Here is a 19,000-nt window from a genome sequence, read left to right on the forward strand (position 1 = left end):
ATTACATTTTTATAATTTTACCAAGATCTGTGAATTCTTCAAAGTCTTGGATATCTTCCGAGATGCTTATAAACATTCATGAAATTTCAAAATTATTCATTCAAAAAAATAGTCTTGCAAACAATTATAACAACAATTTCCTAGATGCAAAAAATTACTGAGGAATATAAATAATTAGCGAATATTATAATATTATATATGTTTTATACTTAATTAATTTAAATAATAAAGATATAGAATTTACATCTGAACTGTTAATGGAATTTAAAAAGAAAGTCTTTCTGCTTATTCATGCTAGAACTAAGCATACTTGTTATAAAATTTAACTGTGATTAAAATTAAACTTGTGATAATATTTAACTGAATTAAATTTAACTGTAGGAAAATCATTTCTCACAAAAATCGATTTAATAAGAAAACTCATATTTATCCAATGCAGTGATTAATATTTGGCAATGGGACCTAAACAATGTTCTAATATATACAAAAAATGGCGGTAAATTTTTATTGTAACATTTAGAAATCTATTTAAATCAGCGAAACATTTTTTTAAATGCGTTTATATAGTTTGAGATGCTAAAGCATTCATACCGAATTCCAAGATCATTCGGATCAAAGAGCCCCTGATGTCCGTGCGAGATCTCCTCTCGTCTCTCTGGTTTGCGCGGAAACAGTAGAATCAGTAATTCTGGTGTTCTCTCCGAATTAATGGGAGAGACGGGTTCGAGGGGTTATTTGCGGCGTTTGCACAACTAGGTATCTAAAACGTCGCCGATCAAAGGAGCCAAATCAGCGTTAATGGCAATCGAATTAAACGTCGCATCGAGACACAAATAATTATTTCGATCATTTATCAATAGTTATATATTTCGTGCAGTTATTAATCGATCGAGAAGTTGCATTTCTATTACAATCTTTTATAGAGAAATTTGTGAGATTTCTACGAATCCTTAAATATTTCTCATTTATATTGCGTAATAAACGAAACAATTTACTTTTTTTCGCATATGAATTTAATATTCTACGTTTATGATTTTCGTAGTCATTGATTGAGAGATTTTAATATAGATTTCTGTATATTATATTAGCTTTAAATTATAGCTTTTAATTATATTAAATCGCTAAATATGTTACTTATGACACTAGAATAGCCATTTACAATTGAGCAGAATATAATTTCTGGACATTAATGGACAGAATATTCAATCTAGAATATCAATCAATACTTGTACATGAAAATAGCTTATATTTTATAACTGCTGATAAATTGAAATATGACTTTGTATCAAAATATAAATTAATATATTAACCCAATCTATATATTCTGTCTAATTGTAAACAATCTTTCAATGTTAGCGGTCTAGATATAATATATAGAAGTCTATGAATCTTAATTCTGAGGAGATAAATTTTTATGAATAAAGCGAAAATATTAGGTAAATATATAACAAATAAATTTGCGGTGGTTGAAAAGATAGAAGTGCTCCCCTCTAGTGAGAATATCCTTGAATTCTCCCTTTTAACGAATACTTCTTCATTCGATAAGTTCATCTTGTTGGTATCATTCTGTTTTATCCATTTTTTTATATAAATAGATTAGTACTTGATAATTATACGAGTGCTGAAAAAATGAGAGGAATCAAAGAATTTTTTAAAGATTAATGCACATATAATTTATGTTATTATCAATGTCAAATTTTTAAGATATAAAAACGAAAAATTTCACAAATTTTTTTTTAACTTTTCTTTAAAAAATAATATTTATTTGTTGATATCAACTTTTTAGAAATTTATGTGATGCGATTAGATTATAAGATTCTAAGGTTTTTAATATTGTAAGTCAATCAACAGGGAGCAACTAAATTTCTGAGCTGCTGTGAGTTTTTAACTAAATTATAAAATTTTTAACTAATTGTAAATTATAAAATAATTATAAAATATTATTATTATCAGCGAATTTTATATTATTGCAAGCTGTTTTTTTTCTTAATTACTATACATTTTTAACGCATCTTCTTCTTCTTTAGATTGTTATGATCTATTGCATTTCCAAGACCATAAGAACTTATAGCGCTTCCGATTGTTATATCATGTACGCAATAATTAAGTTAAAGTAACAATTTTTTTCTCATTGTAATGTCTACTTATATATTATTGAATAAAAGATTACATGACGATAATTTACTTTAATAAGGGAAAATTGAAATCTAATTCACAGAGATGTTATAATAATAAATAATAATAATAATGAGAAAATTACTGTTTATAATAATTATTTCCACAATTATTGCTATCCTTAGATTTGCAACAGCGTTGATATTAATTCCTACACGCAAAATGTTGACCGAAAGAAAAGCAATCCGAATAAGAAAGTCTAATTGTAAATGTGAAACATATTATCTTAAACTAAATTAATGAAAATTTTATTGATTATTGTATCTTAAATTTTATAACATTCTTTGCGAATTATTTATATAGAACAATAAATGTGTTTTTAAAATCTGCAAATAATTTTTTAGAAGATATAGTTAAAATGTTAAATATATTTTTTTCTAAATGCGAATAGAAATTATCAATGAATTAATATTAATGTACATTAATTACAACAATACTTTATAGCTGAAAATGAAAAGAATATGTAAACATTTATGCAAATAACATTTATTGCTTTAATCCTAATATATAAATAATATATAAAGTACGCCTTTAATAAACCGAGCTTAAAAAGAAAGCTCGAAACTACATCGTTATAAACGAGTGTGTAAGTAAGTGAAATATGTGAAATAAAGTGTGAGTAACTAAATTGAGACATAAATCTTGTACGCGATAAGAAGATGATGATAAGTAAACATATAAATCGGTACATTATTTTGGTTAGTTTTCTGTCGAGTTACAATGGATAAAGCCGAATCGATGCTTGCTCTTTAAAAGCAATTAGAAAAAAGAATGTAACGAGGATGTGACAAAAATGCAAAAAGAAACGCGAATAAGACGCGAGATACTTCGTGAATGACGAAATTCGAGTTTTCTATTGGTTTTGAGGATCGAGGAACTATGATTATTGGCTATTGATCCGCGCATTTAGATATTATCGATATATCAAACATCTAATGCGAATATTAATAATTTCACAAAGGCCAAACTTAAACAAATTAAGTACAAATACATTCAATTTTAATATTTTTATAAATATATTTTGTATAAAACTAAGCATCTAAATTAATTGATTGTAAACTTAATTACTACGCGCAATCAATTTTTTTGCCTTCTAAACAGATATTTAATATTGTAAATTGTAATTATCAAGAATTGTCTTTTGAATATTAACTTTTAATATAAATTTAATCTATTAAAAAATATCTATTTCTTATATATAAAACATATAATAATTACATTATTGTAAAATATTTTATAAAATATCGAACTATCTATATAAAAATATTAATTAATACAAAAAATATTTTATTACATTATTCGGAATATTTTAAAACAAAAACTAAAATATTTGTTATATATGCATTATATATTAGATGATAATTTATTTAAATAATTTGGAATAAATTACTTTCGGAAAAATGTAAAAGGAACAAGTAATATATCTGAAAGTAATATGAATAATATACATATAATTTATAAATGACTTACCGCATATTTCGTTTTTTTTTTTGCTCCGTATGTTGCCCGATGCTTTTCTCAATCTCCTCTTCCTCTTGTTCGTTCTTTGCTATTTCTTCATGACACTCACATTCACTCCCAAAAATACGATTAATAATGATTAGTTACATATGGAATGATACCAAGACCGTAAGATGTAAACACTAGCGCACCATTGTTTACGTCGCCAAGGCCGAATATTGTTATTGTTCGTTTGTCATCGAATTTTACATACTTTAACAAACATATACGTGAAATATTTTAAAGTATAGAAGTTTAAATTTTAGATTATATAGATTAATTATACGATTATGAAATTTACTAAAGATTATATAGATTAATTATACGATTATGAAATTTACTAAAAGAAATTATTAAAAAAATTTATTAAATCCTTTAAGATAGAATAAAAAGTATTTTACCACTAAAAAATTAGAGTCATTCTAGAATACGTTGCAAATGTCCCGTTGCCAGTTGTCAAACCATTGCTATCCAATTAGCGTCAAGCTAGTTTGATTATAAATAAAATAACTTATTTTTTCCATTTTACAAATAAAATAGCTATAATATTAATAATATAAATAGTAATTATAATAGTAATTATAATAGTAATTATAATTACTATATATAATAGTAATAATTATAGCTATTTTTTGTTCATAATAATTCTATTTTATTTATAATAAAATGGAAAAATAAGTATATCTTTAATAGCTCGCCTTATGCTTACTGCCGCATGATTTGCTCATCGTTGATGAGACAAAACGTATGGCAGCGTGTGGCTGAGCCAGCAAGGCTCTTGCTTGCCATATTAAGAGTCGCCGATTCAAGTCCCGCTAAGGCCGGAATTTTTTTCTGGCGATAAAGCCGCCTTCACACAGGTGATATGGTATAGATTTAATAATGGAGAGTGGATTGGAAGTGCGAAGCGGATTGGAGCAAACTGGTTTAGATCCAATAGCACGAACGCGAACTACGTATCGTTACCAGGCCTAACGGACATAGTTCGTGTCCACTTTCCCAGACGTCAAACGTCGGGAAATGTGCCCATCGAGGCTAGTAGCTGCTCTCAAGTTTCTCTCTGATTATAATTCGAATATAATTCCTAAAATATATTCCTAAAATATAATTCCTAAAATAACAATTCAAAAATTTGTCATTTATTTATAATTCGAATATAACCCCCCAGTAATTCCTAAAATTGGAAAAATATAGAAATGAATATATAAATAATTGGGCAAAAATTTTTTAATCTGAATAATAATTATAAATTATATATAAATTATATATAAATACTTGAGTTATATTCAAATTATAAATAAATGACAAATTTTTGAATTGTTGTATCTAGATAAAATATTAGTTTGGTTCCAATACTTATAATATTTGTCAAACACAAGTGCGATATGTTTTTTGAATAATATTTGATCGGCCGTAGTTACTGATGGTTACCCATGCCGGACAGGTCGAAAGGGAAGAGTAAGACTAAGAGAGATACCAAAATTATAAATATATATTATATAAAATTATATATATTATATAAAATTATAAATATATATGTGTGTGAGTGTTTAAAGAGAGAGAGAGAGAGAGGATTACAAAACTTAAAAAATTAAAATTAAAAATTTATTTATATACATAAGCGTCTTGTGCGCACTGGTGTAGGATGAATGCGAGGACGTGATTCGATTCTAATCGACGTCTATTAAGCTGGCACAGCCATTTCAGCACAATCGAATAAAACTTATATATAAATTTAGTGCTCTTTTGTTGCTAATTTGTTGCTCTATTTCCGATTTTGTTGCTCCAGCCGATTCAAAGAAAATAGTGGCTGAGCTAACTTTAATCTAAAGCTCACAGCCACTAAAAAAATTTTAAAAACAAAAAAACCGATATATTTCTTTAGTCTTAATTTGTTGCTAATTGGTTGCTCTATATTCCCGATTTTTTTACTCCACTTTTAAACTCCACCCCCAAAGTTACCGCATATTAAAAAAGTATTATGAAATTGAGAATTAAGATATCTCGATCGATAACGTTTCAATGATTTTGTTGCTCGTCATATTTAATGAATTCGATTTTATTGCTCCACGTTTACTTTAAAAAAATCGACCCAAACAAGTATCTATGTCAGTTTAATAGACATTTCTTTACCAGAGTCTGTATTTTTACTCATCTTCTTTAATTTTTTGCTTCTGTAGTTACACTCATTTTCTTTATTTTTTTTTGTCTGCTCCTGTATTTTTACTTATCTTTTCTATTTCTATGCTGCTGTTATATTTTCTCCGGCTAAAACGGAAAAAAAGAATAACTATTTATAAAATTTATTTTAACAAAACACATATAAATACATATATACAAAATACATATACAAATATATTTAATATTATTTTTAATGTTAATGAATGTTAATTCCATAATATAATAATATATATGTGCATTTCATTCTTTTTGATTGGACATTTACATTTAATTTAAACTTTGAGTGTGAAATTAACCCCCAAGCTTTTTTCTTAATATCTTTATTTCTACTTATGTACAAACAAAAACTCAATTTGTCTGTAAATGTGCAAACGAAAATCTAATATGGATTAAGCCTGTTACGAAAAGAATTTTGCAAAATTTGAACTTTGAGTGGGAAGCAAGTCCCCCAAGTTTTTTTCTCAATATCTTTATTTCTACTTATGTGCAAACGAAAATTCAATTTGTCTGTAAATGTGCAAACGAAAATCTAATATTAAGCCTGTTACGAAAAGAATTTTGCAAAATTTGAACTTTGAGTGAAATTCCCGAAATCCCGAAGCTTTTTTCTGATATCTTTTTTTTTATAAATGTGCAAACATGTACTCAATTTGTCTGTAAATGTGCAATCAAAAAGAATGAAATGTGCATATATATTATAATATTATGGAATTAACATTCATTAACATTAAAAATAATATTAAATATATTTGTGTATGTATTTTGTTAAAATAAATTTTATAGATAATTATTCTTTTTTTCCGATTCAGCAGGAGAAAATACAACCAGCCAGCAAAGAAATAGAAAAGATAAGGTAAAAATACAATGCTACAGAAGGCGCATCGCTTTTCTTATCGCTTACATACATTAAAAAAAGCAAAAAATAGAAACTGATTATGAAACTATCAGTATGAATTCTGATTGGATTCTGCTTTTCTATCTAGATATGAATGCGCCATTATGCTATGCGTATGTAGAATGTATATATGTGGTAAGCTTGTTTCGTATATACAACTGTCAGCTGTTAGTTGCATGCGATAGCTCGCAACCTTTCCTCTGATCCCCACCAAAGGTTAGAGAATGATAATGACTATGTACTTAATCGGGCAAATGCGTGACTTGATATGAAGAAGAAAAAGTACAAGTCAATGTGTAGAACGTATTTACTTAAATTACGACATACAAGTCGAATTATACAAATATACTCGTCATGTATCATTTTGGAAAATTTAACTCGTTATTTTACAGGCAAGTAAATTATATGCGAGATATATTCTCAATCAATAATTTATTATGTGTATATTAATTAATTTTTACATGTTATAGGCATCAATTATCCTCGTATGCCCGAAACTCTCATCAATCAGCCTCGCAGCTCAACAAAGTCAGGATCAACAAAGTCAGTTCCCAAAACTCTTATAATTGTTGCTCAAAATATGTATAATTATTCTGAAAATAAATTTATTTTGCAGATTCTGATAGCAAACAGAGGAGAAATAGCATGTCGCATAATAAAAACTGCTAAAAAACTCGGTGTAAAGACTGTGGCTGTATATAGCGAAGTGGACAGGAACTCTATGCATGTGGAACAAGCTGATGAAGCTTACTGCATTGGGCCTGCTCAATCCAATCAGAGTTATTTACGGCAAGATAAGATTATATCAGTTGTCAAACAAGCCAAATGCCAAGCTGTCCATCCAGGATATGGATTTCTTTCGGAAAATACAGAATTTGCAGAGTTATGTCAGCGGGAGAACATCATATTTATCGGTCCACCAGCCAGTGCTATTAGAGATATGGGTATAAAAAATACTTCAAAAGCTATTATGATGAAAGCTGGAGTTCCTATCATAGAAGGTAGGATATTCTTTTTTGTTTTAAGTATACAGAAAATATAAAAAAAAAATTCCATTTCAACATCCATGATTTGTTTGCAGGCTACCATGAAAAAGATCAGACAAATGAAACATTATTGATAGAAGCCAGAAAGATTGGATTTCCATTAATGATCAAAGCTGTACGCGGTGGTGGTGGGAAAGGTATGAGAATTGCTCTGAAGGAATCTGACTTTATCGAAGCACTAGAATCTGCAAGAACTGAGTCTGAAAAAGCATTCGGGGATTCGGCAGTGCTCTTAGAAAAATATGTTGCTAAACCTAGGCATGTGGAAGTACAGATTTTTGCTGATAAATATGGAAATGCTGTTTATCTGTTTGAAAGAGATTGTTCTGTTCAAAGAAGGCATCAGAAAGTAATTGAGGAGGCGCCTGCTGTACGTTTATTAATTATCATTGTAGAGATATATAGAAAGATAGAGAATTGGAATTATTGTTGATTTATTTTACAGCCTAATATTTCCCAGAAGCTCAGGCAGGAGTTGGGAGAAGCGGCTGTGCGTGCTGCTAAAGCTGTGGGATATGTGGGTGCTGGTACAGTGGAATTTATAATGGATCAAAATAGTCATAGTTTTCACTTTATGGAGATGAATACGCGTCTCCAAGTGGAGCATCCTGTCACCGAAGCAGTTACTGGCTTGGATTTGGTCGAATGGCAAATGAGAATAGCGAGTGGTGAAGAACTTCCGCTCAAGCAAGAGCAAATCACTCTTAATGGCCATGCATTTGAAGCGAGAATTTATGCCGAGGTAACGATTTATATCTATCTATCCGTTTTATATTAAAATAAATGTTATTAATGTTATTAAAATATAACAAATACAATTTTATTTGTGATTGAATAGACATTATTGCCATAATATTACAGAATCCAAGAAATGGCTTCTTACCAGGAGCTGGTCAACTTTTATACTTAAAAACCCCTCAAATAACAGATAATGTCAGAGTTGAAACTGGAGTTCGACAAAATGACGAAGTGTCTGTGCATTATGATCCGATGATAGCGAAATTAGTGGTTTGGGGAAAAGATAGAAATGAAGCTCTCAATGTACTTAGATCAAAGCTCAATGAATATAATGTAAGTAACATAATTACACAAATTGTAAATTCATAAAAGTATATAAATTTATTAAAAAAAATATATATATTTAAAAAAGTATATATATATATATATATATATATATATATATATATATATATATAATTAAGTCAGATAAAATAATTCTATTCTTATAGATTGCTGGCCTAGATACAAATATAGAATTTATCAAAGATCTTTGTGTTCACCCTAAATTTCAAAATGGCGAAGTACACACGGGATTTATCGAGGAAAACTTTGAACAACTATTTCCTAAATTACACGTATCTAATTCAGTACTGATTCAAGCTGCTCTTGCTTGGATACTACATGAAGATGTAGATTCATTGAGTGCATCATTAGAAACAAAAGATCCCTTCAGTCCATTTGCCATGGAAACTGGACTCAGATTAAATCACGCGTTAAAGCATACATTTCATTTTAATGTCGGAAATGAAAATCATATAGTGGAAGTGAAATATCCTGAACCAGATTTGTATCTAATGAGAGTTAATAGATTAGGACCATGGAGAAAAGTGATTGGAACTTTGAAGAAAATAGATGATGTTTTAGAGCTATTTACGGAAATTGATGGAATAATCACTAAAGCACGGACAGTGAAACTCAATAATAAATTACACATATTTACTAAAGTAATTATTATGATATAGAATTTTTAATGAAATTAAAAACTCTACATATATACACAATTTTATAAAATTTATTTGTAGGATCATGAATGGCAATTGATTATTCCTACTCCTAAATTCGTGAATACACTTACGAGCCGAACAGAGCAAAATCCGTATACAGCACTAAGTCCAATGCCTGGATTAGTTGAAAAGATCTTTGTTAATAAAGGAGATGTAGTAAAGGAGGGCGATTCATTGCTTGTTATTGTTGCCATGAAAATGGAGGTAAATTATTTAAATTGTCTTACTAATATAATAATAATACATACACATAATATACATATGTATATCTAATATTTTTTCATTATAGTATATTATTAAAGCATGTACAAATGGAGTTGTTGAAGATGTACTATGCTCTATAGGTGATAATGTTGCCAAAGATAAACTTCTTATCAAATTGACAGAAGCTAAAGTATAGTATATACAACGTGATGTACAATAATCGTTATTCTAATAATTGATACTTATATTAGTATAAATATGTATAATATATTATTATTTGTTTTTTTATAATGACATATGTTTTTTATAATGATTTATAACAAAAATAATTATCTTATATTTGTTTATAAATAGTACTACTCTACAGTACTCTTGTCTATAAATAAATTTTTAAGTAAATTTTTGTACACACACAATATGTGTGCGTGCGTGTGCGCGTGCGCATATAAATGTATCAGAAATTTTTTTTATACAGGAAAAAATGTATGCTACATGATCTCAAAGACTGTGAATATTTTTAATACAAGTGAAAGAAGAAAAAGTAAATAAAATCGCAGTTTTTATAATTGTAATGTTTGGAGGAATTAATCAAATTTCAATCTTTAACATGTAATCTCAATCTTATCAAGTTTAATACAAGGCTTAAGAATTAAGACTTGCTTAAGAGTTAGGACTTTATATTCGATCTATCACATACATAAAAAATATAAGGAAAGACAAAAGTGTCTGACATTTATTTAAAAAACCTACAGTTCCATATATAACAATATATTTGTTATATTCACGCATTTTACGCATTTGCACTTTTACACTTCTCGCTTCTCTATATCTATTTAAAAAATTAACAATTGTTTTTGAAAGGAAAAATTAATTTAGAAATTACTTTATCTTATTGTTTACTGAACTCATACTAATGCATGGTTTCAATTGTCTATATACTTAACTACCCAGGTAGAACATGAAACTCATAATGACATCATTATGACGTCATCATGATTTTATTTATCACTTAAAAGTTACCTAAACAAAAATGATTAAAAAATGAGTTAAAGATGACAAAAGAATCATAAATTTTTAAGTTCAATAATCGCATTATATAATTTTAAAAAGATGACGTCATAATGATGTCATTATTAGTTTCATGTTCTACCTGGGTATTTTAATGATATATTTGTGAGAAGAATGTCTAAATTAAAAAATCGATGATTTTGCTAATTTATGATACAACGCGTCTATGGCACTTGTAGTGTTTGTTTTTTCTTGACTTTCAGCACAAAAAGGCCAAAAGATGTCTAGAGGATTTTAAGACGTCTTTAGGTCGTCTTTTAGATGTCTTTTGGACATGTGTGCTGTCTGAGTGGTTATTAATAGAATTTATAAACCTCTTACATATTTTTATGTTTAAAGGTGATAATAATGGCACATATATTTTTATAATTTGTCAAAAGATCTTGTGTGTAGTTTTCTTAAATTTAAAATTTTTAATAATTTAAAATTTTGTTATGCATAGTTTGTTCACATTTTGTCATATTTTATTCACACAAATAAACGATAATAAACGAAAAAAATTACGATTTCTTAAACATAAAATCAAACTGCATCTTTCTGTTTTTCTTTCAATTAAATTGTTATAAATTTTCAAAATATTATTACAATCGTTATTTCTAGTTTCAAGATCGATAGTCTGTCAATCGCTACGATTTCCTCGATCTCACTTTAACCCAAAGTCCACCGTGCGCTCTGATTGTCATCCGGAACTTGGCTATCACTTTTTCCTTGCCAAGTATTGATTCTAGTCGACATTTCCTTAGAACCGCGCTGATTATCGATTTCATCTCGAGTGTAGCAAATTTATATCCTAATAAAATAAGAAGAGATATAGAACATACATATAGTATTTTTCTTTTTTGTCAAGAAAATTGATAAGTTTATTGATATAGCAAAATCAAATATATAGTATTTTTGTTTTACGAATTATATTTTTTTCATTAGTCTGTAGTATATATTTAGATTTGTTCTTACCAATGCAATTACGAGGACCGGCGCTGAAGGGTATATAGGCGTAGGGATGTCTTGTTTCAGAGTTTTCGGGACTAAAACGTTCCGGTTTAAAATCGTGAGGATTCGGAAAATGATGAGCCAAACGTTGTGTGCAATATGGTAATATAAATACGCCGCAACCGGCTGGTATCACATGTTTTCCTAGATACGAATAAAAAAAATATTTTTTTGATTTATAATATTTATACTATTATTTCAAAAGCGATATCGAGTCGTCATTTATTTCGAGACAATTTATTTTTACTTTATATATGATACAAAATTGTATTACGTGCGATTATAATAATTTTTATTATTTTTACCAATTTTTTAAATAAATCACTGAATATCTATAAATTTTGTTGAAATAAAAAATATTTCATCTGTTAATAATATATTTTGAAATTTTTATATAAATACATGATAAAATAATTTTTAATGTTTATTGTATATTAAAAATTATTTTATACATTTTGAATAAAAAAGATAAATAATTATATGATATATGATATAAAATTATATGATTAAACTTGGAAAACTTTCATTACATGTATATATCATTATAGAAATATATAAAATAATACATTGAGTGAAATACAATTGAAATCGATGAAAGTCAATCATAAAAAATCGAAATTCTCCCTCCTATTCAAAAAATCTCACCTATTCTCACATCTTCTCCAAGTGTCCTGGCGAAAACCGGCACGCTAGGATACAATCTCAAGGATTCCTTGATACACATGTCCAAGCACTTCATGTCTTTAAGATCTTGTATAGTAGGCGATCTCTCATCACTACCAAAGATCTCGTCCAATTCCGCGATACATTTTTCCTGCCACGTGGGATTATTCGCCAGCAGGAAAAGCGTCATCGCGGCGGCGGTGCCGACCGAGTCTTGGCCGGCTAGCATAAAGGTACAACATTCCTCGATGATATCCCGATCGGTGAAACAAGGATTCCTCTCGCTGATTTCGACCATGTACTCGAGTAGGGATATCTTCCTGCCTTCTGCGCTCATCGTTTCATCATCGACGAGCGAATTGTTCTGTCGCAAGAGCTCGCGTTTCTCTTTCATTTTTCTGAAGCAAAAGTCAAGTAGATCTTTCTGCTGCTGTTCCTCCGATTTTCCAGCTGCCGTCAATCGATAGATCCAATCAATTAGTAACCATGGCCGCGCGAATCTGTATGGTATCATAACTTGACCCCTGTTTTACAAAAATATGATAATGTTTATTACCGTTTATTCATGAAGAATGTATTGAACGAATTGACAAAAAGCGAAGACCTTGGCAAAAATTTATAGCATAAAGAGCGAATATATATGAAAATTCATGAATGTATTGATACCACACTGAACTGGTTGACTTGACTGGTTTTTTGAGTTTTATACATTTAGATTAAGATAAATGTCTTTTAGAAACACTTGAACTTTTTTAAGTATCAAAATCAAGTTTCTTTTGCACTTTGAAGTTGAATAATTCAATAGTTTATTACGAAATTGATTAATAGTTAAATAAATTCCTATACTTTACTTTCTAAATGGTGTGTCATCCTCGGCGTTGCTATTTCTCCGATCCACCTTCATACCCAAAATCGTCTCTGTGGGAAAATAATCATTATTTAGAGAATATTTATCATCGGAATATCACCAACTATACCGAATATGGAAACCCATGATAATGGAAACTTCAAGTGTGCACGCAGTATCACTTTAAAGACATTTATTTTAGCGATACGCGAATATTAAGAGTCAACAAAGCCGTACGCGGTTATGCGCTGTTTAAACATTTCTCAGCTTTGTCTCATTCTTATGTTAATTAGCGCGCGCTCGCTATTCCATGGTTTGTAAAGAAGCGAGACGCTTTTAGCAATTACCGGCCATTCACAATCCGTATCGATTTCTACGACCAAACACAATCACCGTGAATCATCATCGTGAATCCTACGTCTTTATTGCACGATGCGCTCGTTTGCGTTATTGCATCTGTCGCGTGCCAATTTAATATGCGTGTGATGCTTTTAACCTTTCTTTTAGTTATTTTACACTCGCATTTCACAAAGTAGAAAATGTACTCGTGAATCGGCGAAGTTTTTCTAACTCAGTTTTGCAAGTCAAATATATCTCTTTCTTTCGAATGTATAAAGAAGAACCTAATGTTTTCACGTCTCTTAAGTAGGTCAATTAGAATTTCTGTGTGTCATATATCATTCTGTCATTTTGCAAATGAATCGAAATAGAAACTACGATTTTAAGGAATGAGTAATCCTCTCTCCAATATTTTACGCAAGATATTTCATAATATTGCAAAAATTTATATTATTTTCTTAAGTATCATGGATATTTAAGAATAAAGATTTATCATAAAAATGGAATGCTTTATCGATCGTTTTAATCTTTAAGTAATATTTTACTATTATGAACATACATACCGGTCAATATATCGTAAACTGAATTATTAATGAACACGGTGACATTCACGTCCTTTCCGTCTTTCTCAAGCAACTTTTCGATTAAATGATCGGCACATCTGCCGAATGTTTCGGCGAATTCCTCGAGAATGTGAAGATGAAAGGCCGGCTGCAGGATTTTTCGATGTATCTTCCACTTGTCGACGTCCCGCGTGATCAAACCCTTACCCAGAAAGTTATCGAGCATCTTATAAAAGAATATCTTTCGCGTGTGTTTCATGCTGCTCAACACCACTTGAATGTCATCCGGCTCCACGAGTACGACGTACGGCAGAAGCGTTATCCATATCCGAAAAATGCGGCCGTAATTCTGCACCTCGTTTGTCAGTCTTTGAATCACTAAAAAAATTTTTTTTATCCGAGATAGAGTTCTCGATCGATTATATCTCATTGTTATAAAATTGTTATAAATTTATCTTTCCATCATGAAATATTTGACAAGCTAAAGTAAAAGTTTCTTTAGTTATGAGCCGTTGCGATCTTTACTCAAGTATAATCAACGTGAAAAGCTCTTTGTATAGCTCGATAAAATAGCATATGATTGAATCTCTTTAACTAATTAATCAATACACAGTAAAAAATAAAATGTTAATTATAACATTTTTCACATGTCCAAGAAAGTCCTCTCTAAATTTTAAGTTAAAATAACTCATTCGTCGTATGTTACTTATTGACAAACTAAAAATGTTAAATAATTGACACAATACTTTACATTTATTTTTGTTATCGTGACTTTAAATGTAATGTAAAAATAACATACAAATTAATTAAAAATTACATGAAAAAATAGTTACAATAACTCGTAAGAAATGTTGAGGACATTAACATATAATAATAATTATTTTAACTTAAATTATTTGTAGAAACATTTGATTTTAGTAAATTTGATTATTTTTGTATGTCAAAGTTCAAGATTATTTGAAGATTCACTTTAACTTTCCTTAGAATGTTAAACTGATTTTGAGACATGTTGATTGTTTAGAATGATTATATTAAAAATATTCAAAATAATATTCCATTTCTAAGAGACATATACAAAGTGTTAAGTTATGAAGTTGACATAAATGTAACACATGAAAACGTTATAAAAATAATAACATATAGGTTGTATGTTAATTTTACATCAAAGTACTAATCAAAACGTGGTAACACAAGGAAATTTTAACATATGAACGCACAATTTTTTACTGAATAACATTAACGATTTCAATCAATAACATCGAGTTACTCACGGTTTCCTTCGAGAACGATATTTGTATTGCCAAGAATGGGCACCGTCTTTGGTCCATTAAGAGTGAAAATAAATCTGAGGATCCTGATGTAATTCTTCAGTGTGTATATAATAACGTAGATGATAGCTAGAAAAGCAAGATAGATCCACATCTCGCCCGGTAAACGATTCAACTGGTTACATAACAGAAAAACATAATGTCAAACAACGAATTATACGATAAAAGCATAAGAGAGAAGCAAAAATGTTTTCTTTACTTAACACTAAATGCTATTAATTATTCATTTTGTTACTTCGTACAATCTTCGTACAATCTTCAGAAACGACACAAAAACATTGCAATAAAATTTTGTTGTTTGACACTTAAATCGAATGTGCTAAGAGGAAGTGCAAATGAAAAGGAAACCGATTATTTTGTAAGTGTGTTTGATTTAACTTTGCGGCTTATAATCTTCACAACACTGTTTTAATTTATCATGTGCAATATGCGCAACGTCAGAATTTTATTGAATTGATATTGATGTTGATCTCATGCCTCCTGTTGCAAAAATCAAATTAATGAAACTAAGAATTTTTAACCTATCTCTCTCACACACACACACATTATATATATATGCACGTGAGTGTGTGCGTATATGCGTGCATGCGTGCATGTGTGTGTGTGTGTGTGTGTGTGTGTGTGTGTGTATGTGTGTGTGTGTGTGTGTGTGTGTTTGTGTGTTTGTGTTTGTGTATGTAAGAGAAGTTAAAAATTTTTAGTTTCATCAATTTGATCTTTGTAACAGCTAGCATAAGATCAACAATATTAATTCAATAAAATTCTGGCGTCTAAATTTTGCGAGTCTATAAATAAATGATTAATGGCTGTACCATGATAAGTCTTGTATGATATGATATTAATATAGATATAAACTTGCATTATGCTTGCGCATTAACTCGCGTTAATGGCATGGGAAATATTTGCACAGAAATTTTACAAATTACATGTATTTTTACTCCCGACTGCTGCCAACCTACGGTTGGCAAAAGACGGAGAGAGTATGCGTTTCACCGAGCTCGGATCGGTTGTTACCACTTTTCTTGATAACAATAACATAGTTATCGGTGTCATCTTTTGCACATCAGTTTTTACAACATTAAATATTAATTCATCATTTTGTAAAATATAAATTTAATAATATTTAAGATACACACAATACACTCTTTATGAGTATAAAATCATTAGATAAATATTTATTGTTTATTTGGATAGTTTTTATTTTGTTTAGATAGGTTTTTTTTAGAGATTTATTTGGATATCATTTCTCCAACGATCTGGGTCATGAAACTTGCATTTCATCGTAAGATATGTTTGTTGCCTGAAATAAACACACACTTATAATCGTACATGCAAATAATATGCATCCGATCATTGAATAGCATTGATTCATCCGCCAAATTTTACGAGGGACATTTACTTCATGGCATTAGTGATTCAGAATAGGACATCTGTTAATTGACATATCGAAGCATGCGAAGTAGAGTGTGTCGCGAGCAATTGCGTATACCGATCGCATGACAATAAGTTTCATAACAAGAGTACAACTGAAAATATTAATCGAGAGGTTTATTCAATATGTATTTGTCAAACCCTTGAAATACTCATTACAATTATTTTTAGTCGACATGAGATATGAGAGAAATAAAATTTTTTTGAGAGAATTCTTTTCCGATTTGACATCTTTGCATCAAAATATTTGAGTAATTATATAATATTCCTTTAAAAAAATATAATATAATATTCCTTTAAAAAATATAATAAAAAAATATAATAAAAAATATAATATTATTGAATAAATATCGTAAATTCTTATATGTGTTCCACAATTATAGAAGTTATATTGTAAAACATTTTAATACTATAATACAATATTTAATACTATATTTTAACTTGATTATTATAATATTTTCTCTTATGATATAAAACAACGAAAAAAATTAATATTGTAGATAATATATCTTTGCATATCATTATAAAAATAAATAGTATCGATAGTATTGTTCAAGCTTATCTAATATCGCAATAAATATATTGATAAGATGATAAGATGATTCAAATAGTCAATAACAATAATCAAAAACGAAATAAAAAAACATTGAAATTTGTAAAAACAACAAGTATATATTACTGTAGACACGAAAAAGAAACAATTACTTACAAATTGAAGAAGGGTGTAATATATTCCGGAAACAAATATTATATAATATCCAAAAGTTCTCGACAACATCAGTTAACCAACTCGCGTATCCTTGTACGATGCTTGCGTATTTATACGACTGCGAGAAAATGCAACTTCCCTCCCCCATCGAAAAATGCGTGAAATGTCACGTGTTGCGTACATTCTTCACGTAATTTAATATTTAAATTTCTTTCTAATGGGTTCACTCTTTCTCGCAATTCTTGTGAAGTGTTGACTTTTTTGAGATAAACCAACATTAAAATACGCGCGCTCTTATACTCTCTCGCCGACTAATTTACATTTCTTTTTTCTTATTCGAGATGTAATATCATCATGTATATTTCCTGCGGTTATATCTCGTATGTGACAAATATTACACAGTGATCCTTGCTTAATTCTGGGAAGAAATAAGATTCGATTCTACGCAGTATATGCAAAACAAAGCGTGCGCGGAATCGATTTTAATTCGAGCCTCACGTGCCGCTCGCGCGATAAATTTAGTACAATGTAACTGTTAACGATAAAAGGGCGATAAAAAAACCTATAAAAAAAAGCTAATAGCACGAACCCTGATAGTGGACGATGCATTTTACCTGAAGCAAATAACGCCATAAAGATGTCATTAATCCCTCGCGATCGTTAATTTTTGAAAGCTCAACGAAAATATTATTAGATTCACGATTGAAACAATCGACCGACTAAACCTTGCCACCTGCTCGCTAGTAGTTTATATATACCGAGATGTGTTAGGCTGTCTTATAGCACCTGCTAAACGGCAGTTCACACTCGAATCACGTTTCGCCGATGCGTGTGCAGGCTTGCTTCTCAAACGTCCGGGACAGCTACTGGGAGGCGATCACCAAAGAGGATGATGCATCCTTCTGCTCACGGTCATTATCGGGCAACACAGAAATCTCAAGGAATCTCGTCTCAAGGATGAAAACGCCGATTATTTTAATAATCGTATATATCGATTAAATCATCGATTTAATCATCTGATCCAATGCACTAAATTTAATGTGTTGCTTTTCATTAAGTTTGATTGCAATTTCGAATTTTGATGCGCGTACATATGTAAACATATGTAAACATATACGAGAATCCGGTTAATTTTATCGAATAAATATCTGATCATTTAGGATATATTATATAATAAATTATAAATATATTATCGTACATCGTACATAATAAATATTGAAAATTGTTAAATATTTTAATAACAGGTTTTCTTAATATTTTAATGCAAAAGTCCGGTA

General features: G+C 29.4%; 2 protein-coding genes across 3 annotated transcripts; one reads left to right on the forward strand and one right to left on the reverse strand.

Annotated features, from left to right (window-relative positions):
• The first annotated feature begins 6,894 nt into the window (after positions 1–6,894).
• Mccc1 (Methylcrotonoyl-CoA carboxylase 1) lies at positions 6,895–10,357 on the forward strand. Its single transcript, XM_083085092.1, has 10 exons — positions 6,895–7,143; positions 7,222–7,294; positions 7,368–7,752; positions 7,833–8,167; positions 8,243–8,539; positions 8,659–8,868; positions 9,027–9,521; positions 9,600–9,785; positions 9,871–9,975; positions 10,261–10,357. The coding sequence occupies exons 1-10, from the start codon at positions 7,106–7,108 to the stop codon at positions 10,279–10,281; spliced, it is 2,145 nt and encodes a 714-aa protein (XP_082941218.1). The 5' UTR covers positions 6,895–7,105; the 3' UTR covers positions 10,282–10,357.
• Positions 10,358–10,486: 129 nt separating this feature from the next.
• Cyp4aa1 (Probable cytochrome P450 4aa1) lies at positions 10,487–18,442 on the reverse strand. 2 transcript variants are annotated; one of them, XM_083085094.1, is made up of 7 exons: positions 18,338–18,442; positions 15,527–15,698; positions 14,256–14,633; positions 13,358–13,424; positions 12,489–13,030; positions 11,808–11,987; positions 10,487–11,643 (listed from the first exon to the last, which is right to left on the reverse strand). In XM_083085094.1, exons 1-7 carry the CDS (start codon positions 18,365–18,367, stop codon positions 11,480–11,482), a joined length of 1,533 nt encoding a protein of 510 aa, XP_082941220.1. In that variant the 5' UTR covers positions 18,368–18,442; the 3' UTR covers positions 10,487–11,479. The 2 variants fall into 2 exon arrangements, with proteins under 2 accessions (XP_082941220.1, XP_082941219.1); XM_083085093.1 differs by lacking the exon at positions 18,338–18,442 and adding an exon at positions 17,724–17,923.
• Between the last annotated feature and the right edge of the window lie 558 nt (positions 18,443–19,000).

The sequence above is a fragment of the Camponotus vicinus genome, unplaced genomic scaffold (assembly GCF_025532165.1).
Source record: "Camponotus vicinus isolate PSW18456_S1 unplaced genomic scaffold, iyCamVici1.0 SCAF_12, whole genome shotgun sequence".
In the NCBI taxonomy this organism is placed as follows: Eukaryota; Metazoa; Arthropoda; class Insecta; order Hymenoptera; family Formicidae; genus Camponotus; species Camponotus vicinus.